The 8871-nt window shown below is 36.4% G+C and overlaps 1 protein-coding gene across 1 annotated transcript; it reads left to right on the top strand.

Annotated features, from left to right (window-relative positions):
• The first annotated feature begins 1920 nt into the window (after positions 1 to 1920).
• LOC110113320 (peroxidase 4) lies at positions 1921 to 4273 on the top strand. Its single transcript, XM_020845856.2, has 4 exons — positions 1921 to 2152; positions 3013 to 3204; positions 3287 to 3452; positions 3678 to 4273. The coding sequence occupies exons 1-4, from the start codon at positions 1940 to 1942 to the stop codon at positions 4061 to 4063; spliced, it is 957 nt and encodes a 318-aa protein (XP_020701515.1). The 5' UTR covers positions 1921 to 1939; the 3' UTR covers positions 4064 to 4273.
• The last annotated feature ends 4598 nt before the right edge of the window (positions 4274 to 8871 follow it).

Here is an 8871-nt window from a genome sequence, read left to right on the forward strand (position 1 = left end):
CCCCCCCCAACTACCCACAAAAAAAAAAAAAAAACAAAACATCAAACAGCCATAGGATTCACAAAGTACTTGTAACATTCGATCTCAGCAAACTATAGCTCTAATACCACTTATTAAAGGATATAGATAAAATGAGATCAAATTTGACCTTTATTTACTAGTGGTCAAATTCATATTCTCATCTTAAACCCTAAAATCATAGATGAAGAAGAATTACTTAGTATATTTTTCAATAATTTGATATGACATTAAATCAATGCCAAGGAAAATTTTATATTCAAAAGGCAAATATTTATGTTTATGAGGCATCCTCTAAGCAAAATTTTTGCATCTTATATAATTTAAATCTTTTGACTTTACAAACATAATAGAAGTAATTGAAATAATTGCACATACCTTCTTGCTATGATTTGGATATATAACCATCATAGTTTGGTTCCGATGCCTTTTTTAAAGTTATTTATGCAATTTTTTTTTTGGTCTGATATTAATTGATGTAGCAAAAAAAATTGATTTAATGTAATTTGATGATCGACAATCAACGATGAATTTCTTATCGATGTATTTCAACTACAACTTGTTTATGTTGAAATTGTTTTGATTTCTTTTGGTAGATCTAAGGGATTTGAAGAAAGAAAAATTTTCAAAGAAAAAAAGTTTTGCAATGGATTACTATAAACAAGGAAGATAAAATCCCAAAGTGTAAGATATAGGTGGTAGAATGAGCTAGGGGTGTCAATTCGGGTCTACGGGTCGGGTTTGGGTCGAACCCGGAACTGATCCGGCACTATTCGGGTCAACCCAAACCCAACCCGTTTTTAAAAACGGTTCAAATTTATGGACCCGAACCCGACCTGACACGATGACCCGGGTTTAACCCAAAATTGCTAATTTTTTAGTCAAAAATCGGGTCAATCTTCGTTTTTTGGGTCAAAACCGGTAAAAATTGAGTCAATCTCGGATTTTCGGATCAAATATGAGTTTTCGTATCACTTTCGAGTTGCTAGGTCGACCCGAACCCGACCCGATTTTTAAAACGGGTTGATTTGTTGAACTTGAACCCGACCCATTTCGGGTTCGGGTTGACCGACCCATTTCGGGTTCGGGTTGACCCGAACATGTTTTCTGTAGAAAATAAAAATACTAAAAAATAAAAAATGATACCAAACTTCACCTAACCTTCTGGATTGAAAGCAATTTTTTAACTACTTAAGTAAAACTCAATCCACAGCCTTTTATATTATAAATTCTGTACAGCTTTCTCCTAAATCCCCCAACACAAAACAAAATCTACCATTTTTATGGAAGTAAAGTTCTTCTCTTAATACTTACGTTTTGTTTGGACGGCTTTCTTACTGCTTCTTAAAGCAGTTTTTTAGCATAAAAATTAAAAGTTTTTTACTAATATTTTTTTAAAACAATAAAAAACCGTCCCAAATGAATTCTTAAGCTTAATTTGAGATGACTTTTTTAGTGCTTCTTAAAATTACTTTCCAGTTAATTTTCATAAAAAAAATTATTTTAAGAAACAATAAAAGTAAAAAAGTCATCTTTAACGGAATATTTAAGGTCCAAAAACTTCACAGCAATATCATCAAAATACCAAAAAAATCGCAACGACTATAGTTCAATTTGACCATTACAGAGCATCCACCATGTTAAGCTCAACTTCTGACAAGTATACCTCTCTAACCACTCGTTAAATCAACCTGTGTAATTTATTCAAACACCTTGGTGTGAATACTTCACTTTTCTACGTTGCCCGCAATCAAAATTCAAATTTTTTCTCATAGATTAGGTGCCTACCTCCTCCATTTCTTCCACCTTACAAATAACAATTAATTCTCTGTTCTACTCTTCAACCCTCGTATGGTCTATATATACCTACAAACGTCAAGCGTTATGTACTCGTGCCAAGCATACTTCTTCCTGCTTATCAATGGCTTCTTCTTCACTTCGTTACAGTGCCATTGCTCTGTTTCTTCTGCTTTCTTTGAGCAGTTCCTCTGCTCAGCTCACCACGAATTTCTATGGAAGTTCTTGTCCTAATGTCTTCTCCACCATTCGGTCGGTGGTTCAGTCGGCGATAGCGAGTGAGAGAAGAATGGGTGCTTCCCTTCTTCGCCTCTTCTTTCATGATTGCTTTGTGAATGTAAGTTATTCGCAATTTATTATATAATTGAGTAGGTTCAGAGAAGGAGAGAAGAGAGAGTTGAGCCGAGCTAGAGCAACACATTCTTTTGAGGTTTGAGCCCGGTTCATATTATAATATTGGTAATAAAGTATAATTACATAGAAAATGAATAGGTTGAACTTGTTGTAGCTAAGGGTTAGTTCAAAATACTTTTGGCTAGTTGGTGAGGGTGAGTAGTTTTGATATTGGGCGAGTTTGCGAGTTCCTTGAGTGAGTCCAGTGATTTAGTTATGAGGCGATTGTTCTAGATAGCGACGTGAGGCTATAGATGATTTAATAGTAGTCCAATTTATGTTGCAAATGATTCAAATTTGTTCTTAATCAAGAGCTTCTTAGATATGATTCAGGCCCTCGTTACGGAGTGACTATTACATGCAGAGTCCAGACGTAACTCGGATCTGGACTCCAATGAGAAGAAGTCAGGTCGCTTGTACTTGAATGCAATTGTTGTCCGAACAACGACCGAACTCTGCATGTAAAAATTTCCCCTCCTCAAATGAATATAGATGCGGAAAAGATGCATAGGTGTACTATTGAATTTAGCCTAGCAACTACCAAAATATTGGTAGTTGGTTGTTAACTATAGGCTTAAGGTTGTAGTACAAATTAGAGTCAAAGTTTGTCAAATAATTATAAAATATAATAATATAAAAAGACTTGTGATTAACTCTTAAACCTTTTGAGTTTAAAAATAGCTTAATCATTCCCCTATAGAGTCCAACTCCATTAGATCTCCAAACTTTCTTAAATTACTTTAATCTTATCTCCTAACACAGTAACACTGCTTTTCAAAGCTAATTTACTATTGTTTGCTTCAGGGCTGTGATGCCTCTTTGTTTCTTGACGACACATCAAACTTCACCGGGGAGAAAAACGCAATTCCAAACAAAAATTCTGCGAGAGGCTTCGAAGTCATTGACAGGATTAAAACTGCTGTGGAGAATGTTTGTCCAGGTGTTGTCTCCTGTGCTGATATCTTAGCCATTACAGCAAGAGACTCTGTAGTCATTGTAAGTACTGTTAATTACACGTTTAATTGGTGATTAAGTTAAAATATTTATCACTAATTATAAAGAAATTTTGGCTTTAAAGCTTGGAGGACCAACCTGGAGTGTGAAATTAGGCAGAAGGGATTCCAGAACTGCAAGCCAAAGTGCAGCTAATAACAACATTCCACCTGCAACTTCCAGCCTTAGCAATCTCATCTCCAAATTTTCAGCTCAGGGTCTCTCTACCAGGGACTTGGTTGCCCTCGCAGGTACATCTCTCATAGAACCTCGTTCGAGCTCGAATTCCTTCAGTTTTTATCGCGTTCAGCTCAATAGTAGCTTCATTATGTTTATCCAAGTATAAGGCTTCGCTTGGGACGGCTTTCTCTGAAGAGTTACTTTAAAAAACAGTAAGAAAGCCATCCAAACTGGCCTAGGATAGACAATTTTTGTGTTGGCTTCCGACTTATACTAACATAACACGAATTAAACAGGAGCCCACACCATAGGACAAGCCAGGTGCACCAATTTCAGGGCAAGGATCTACAACGAAACCAACATTGACAGGTCGTTCGCGCAATTGAGGAAGGGGAATTGTCCCAGCAGCTCCGGCGACAATAACATCGCACCGCTAGACTTACAAACGCCGACGAGCTTCGACAACAACTATTATAAGAACCTTGTTAGCCTGAAAGGTCTACTTCATTCTGATCAGCAGCTCTATAGTAATGGCTCAACCAGCTCCCAGGTTCAGAGCTATGTCAACAGCCCGAGCAGTTTTAGCTCAGATTTCGTTGCTGCAATCATAAAGATGGGAGACATAAGCCCTCTTACTGGTACTAATGGAGAGATCAGAAAGAATTGCAGGAAAACCAACTAATTATAGCAAGTTTTGGATCAAGTTTTAGTTATTAAAGCTTCAGTTGATAGAAGCTATCAGGTCTTTTAGTATATCTTATTAAGGTTGTTTGTGTTAGCTTTGTGTTTCTGATATGTTTTTGAGGTTGTATTAGTATTATATGTTTTTTATAGGATTTATGTTTTTATCATCTTTTTAAAGAAATGAAATTTTTATAGTGTGAACTATTAATTATTGGTGTGTTGCAACCAATTGAAGATGAAAAATTAGTTCATCTTTTTTTTTTTAACAAATAACTTAACTAAAGATTTGTTTGAGGCAGCTTTCTTAATGTTTTCTAAAACAGCTTTTTAATGTAAAAATTTTTTAAAATAAAAATTTTGTGGTAAAAAATATTTTTAGAAAATTATAAGAAAGTTGTATCAAATAAAGCCTTTGGCCTAACAAGCCGAACGTGTCTCTGCATTTGAGGCAAGCAATGCTCGTGCATCTGTGCAAATGATGTCGGCCATCTCAACTGGTTCAGTTGTCCGCCTCGCTATCCTATGAGAATGCCTCCAATAAGTTCAACAATTGAACTCCATCGCAAAAAATGAGACGCTGAAATTTAGACTTGTGGCGTTCACACAAATTGGCAAAGTCGGTGGCCGACTCTGCGAGCTAAGATGGCTAATGGCATTCACACAGGAGAGTGACGACCTATGATGCACCGATACAGACACAGAGAAACAAACACAACACAGACACGGGATACGACTATCATTGAAAATATAGGATATGGGTACGGCATAGGCACGACATTATAATTTTTTAAAATAGTATATAAAAATTAATATAACATCATATTAGAAATTACAATCAATAATAAATCAATATCATAATTAATTATCTATCCTAACATCATCAAGTTTGGCTAGAGTATAAACTTACACTGTGCATATTGAGGACAAGCAAGCTATCATTATATTGTCCATCAATCAAATAAACTTAATGAGGATTTTCATATTGAGAGACCATATAATGCAACTTATGCTTGCAATACTGACTTAATGTAGTAGGATATGTGTAGAACTTATACTAATGCATGCAAGATGATAACAAAATTAACTAAAATAAAAGATGAAGTTTTTGATGGTTTGTTATCATAGGCATGCAAAACTCAGATTCTATTATGTATAAAAATCAACGGTAAAGTTTGGGATAAATAATCAATAATGAATAATATACTATTAATTTAATAATAATAATAATAATAAAGAGCTTCAACAAATTAAATGGTTTTGTAAACCTTAATCCTATAACTCAAAAGAGCTTCTAGCATTTGGGATCATATGGTATTCCTAGCTTAGATCATTAGTTGATGAGGGTTGAGGATGTCATTCATCATTCACTTGGAATAATCTAAGAACAATCACTAGAATAATAAAGAAGATTGTGTAATTAAAAAGAGAAAATAATTAAAGAACATCCTACATCTTCAAAGTCAAATTACGTAGCATACGCACAAACTTAATTTCGACAATGCAGACACAATCGAATGAGTCAGATGCCCTAGTCACCCGTGGAAATGACGAAGATGACGATTGGTAAAGCTTCAATCAAGTGTACGACGCTTGTACGTCCTCGTCTGCTTGCAGAATTGAAGAGACGATGAACACCAACCTTTAATTGCACATACGGCCTCGCATGCTTTCGGAAAATAAGCAAGACGACAAAAGATGCAAGCTCCTTCAGCCTCGCTTTCTCGCATATTACTCTCTTTCAGCCTCGCCTCGCATATTAAGTTGCTCCAACCTCGTCTGCTCGTGTAAATGAAGAAGACAATGCAAAATACTCGGCTACTCGCAAAAATTACTTCAAATACGAAAGGATACAGGATGACCTAGATGTACGCGATTTGGCTCATTTTATTTAATTAAAAGACTTTAATTTTTTTATTAAACATCATTGAAAATATTAGGACATTTAAATTTAAATATTATTTTAATCCGAGATGTTTCAGCCGTGTTGGACATATGTATCACATCCATGTCAGACGCGTGTCCATGTCTGACACTGCATACCTTCTTAAGTAGGTGTGTCGGTGTATAATAGGTGATAAAGAAAGGAGATGATGAATTTTACACTTGTGGCGTTCATGTAAAGTGGTAGGGGTGAGTGGCTATGCAAGCTAACATGGTCAATAACATTCATTTTGGGTGTAAAATGTTACTTCGTGTGGAATATGATTGTGTCTATCAATCAGGTTGTATTATTGCCACAGACCTCCGAACAATTTTTTTTTTTGGGGGACAACGCCCTCAGTATTGGGTACCCAAGCACCCCAGTGTTCTATACCTCGAGCACCCCCGACACTGCATAGTTCGCTTGGAGAAAAGACAGAAAGCAGAGCAATGCAGCGCTCAAGATTTGGTGTTGTAGCGTTGTCAGTCAAACTAGAGATAGAGTGTTGAGCATCGTGATGCTCCAAACCGAACCGCAAAGCTGCAAGACCCGCTGGACATTTTTTCTTTCTTGTTTTTTAAGGGTAGCGCCTCTTAGTTGTATTAATTGTATCTATTTATTTGTTATTGTTTAAGAACGATGTAAGAAGGAAGAGAAGTAATGAGAGAGAGATAGAAGAGAGATATGTACAAAATTCTCTCAATTTTAATAGTGATATTCTTGGTATGGTGTGGATACGAGATTTTTTATCGGTTTCAGGTTTTTCCACATTAATTCATGGTGTTCTTTACATTATGCTACATTTCTTTTTCTTGTTTGTTTAGATGCATAGTTTACTCCCCTTGCTTGGGTTAGGAAGCACCCCAGTGTTCTATACCTCGAGCACCCTCGACACTGCATAGTTCGCTTGGAGAAAAGACAGAAAGCAGAGCAATGCAGCGCTCAAGATTTGGTGTTGTAGGGTTGTCAGTCAAACTAGAGATAGAGTGTTGAGCATCGTGATGCTCCAAACCGAACCGCAAAGCTGCAAGACCAACTGGACATTTTTTCTTTCTCGTTTTTTAAGGGTAGCGCCTCTTAGTTGTATTATTTGTATCTATTTATTTGTTATTGTTTAAGAACGATGTAAGAAGGAAAAGAAGTAATGAGAGAGAGATAGAATAGAGATATGTACAAAATTCTCTCAATTTTCATATTGGTGTTCTTGCCTTGGTTCGAGTGCTTTGCACTACAAAATTTTTGCTATACAACGCCCTCAGTACTGGGTACCCAAGCACCCCAGTGTTCTATACCTCGAGCACCCTCGACACTGCATAGTTCGCTTGGAGAAAAGACAGAAAGCAGAGCAATGCAGCGCTCAAGATTTGGTGTTGTAGCGTTGTCAGTCAAACTAGAGATAGAGTGTTGAGCATCGTGATGCTCCAAACCGAACTGCAAAGCTGCAAGACCCTTTGGACATTTTTTCTTTCTCGTTTTTTAAGGGTAGCGCCTCTTAGTTGTATTAATTGTTTCTATTTATTTGTTATATTAAGAACGATGTAAGAAGGAAAAGAAGTAATGAGAGAGAGAGATAGAAGAGAGATATGTACAAAATTCTCCCAATTTTCATAGTGGTGTTCTTGGTATGGTGTGGATATGTGATTTTTTATCGGTTTCAGGTTTTTCCACATTAATTTATGTTCTTTACATTATGCTACATTTCTTTTTCTTGTTTGTTTAAATGCATAGTTTACTCCCCTTGCTTGGGTTCGGTGCTTTGCTCTATTTTTTTTCTATAAAAGGCCCCTGGTGCTGGATACCCGAGCGCTTCGGAGTTATGTACCCAAGCGTCCCTATTGTGAACTTTGAGCGCCCTGATATTATATATTTCTCTTTGAAAAAGGACAGACAGCAGCGCTCAAGATCTAACTTTGTGGCGTTGTCACGCATACTAGAGATACAAACCGCCACCACAACACTGCGTGGCTGACTAGACAATTTTTCTTTCAAACTTGTTTATTTAACAATTGAGATATTTAAAATAATATTTATGCTTATTTTATTAATTTATCAAATAATCACAAACAAATTATAATTAAGTCGAGTCATGAGTAATCTGTTGAACACTATGTTCGTTTGCATCACCATATATAGTTTTTTCTTTTTTTGGGGAATTTTGGGGCAGAACCCGTATATTAAGTTAAAGAGGTTACAAAAAGAATCAAGCCTGCAGGGTTGATAGCAAAATTACAAGTAAAAAAATCTGTAGAAACTCAAAAAGAAAGGGGCAAACAGAACCAGACTCAGGTTAATAGGAGCTAAATACATAAGCAAAAGCTTAAGCAACCGTCATGGAGACCGGCAAATTATAGTTAAATAGTAAATATGGTGTTATTTAAATCCCCTTAATTTTCTTGCAAGCTTCTAGTACAATATGGGCCTTCTTATTGGCCATGAAAAAAGGCCCAAACACACAAAAACAAATCTCCAGCCCAATAAACAAGTCTGCCTTTTTGATTTGTCGAAAAGACCCATCAAATGAAGTTAAATGTGCTTAACTATAATTATTTCTTTAAATGAGATTATGCCAGTAAGGTTGTTTTAGTAATTAACAATATGGTAGCTAATTCATTTGTCTGATTTTTTTTTTTCTTTTCAACAAATTTACTTAGTTAGGCCAATTCATGGGTGGTATGTGTAGGGGTGTCAATATTTTACACGACCCGAAAATCTGACCCGGACCCGACCCAGAAAATCCGGGTTGGACCCGACCCGTTTGATAAACGGGTCGGGTTTGGGTTTGCAGATTCGACCCGTTTGATAAAACGGGTCGGGTTCGGGTTGACCCGGCGGGTCAACCCGAAAACCCGTTTATTTTAAAAAATTTTGAATTTCCCGCTGCCCCC

Source organism: Dendrobium catenatum, unplaced genomic scaffold (assembly GCF_001605985.2).
Source record: "Dendrobium catenatum unplaced genomic scaffold, ASM160598v2 fragScaff_scaffold_156, whole genome shotgun sequence".
NCBI classification, from domain to species: domain Eukaryota; kingdom Viridiplantae; phylum Streptophyta; class Magnoliopsida; order Asparagales; family Orchidaceae; genus Dendrobium; species Dendrobium catenatum.

What these genes read in the sequence shown, in the direction of transcription:
- LOC110113320 (XM_020845856.2), top strand. Translation starts at nt 1,940, where the DNA reads ATGGCTTCTTCTTCACTTCGTTACAGTGCCATTGCTCTGTTTCTTCTG. An exon ending in TTCATGATTGCTTTGTGAAT is followed by an intron (nt 2,153 to 3,012) that starts GTAAGTTATTCG and finishes TGTTTGCTTCAG; the next exon opens with GGCTGTGATGCCTCTTTGTT. An exon ending in GGACTTGGTTGCCCTCGCAG is followed by an intron (nt 3,453 to 3,677) that starts GTACATCTCTCA and finishes CGAATTAAACAG; the next exon opens with GAGCCCACACCATAGGACAA.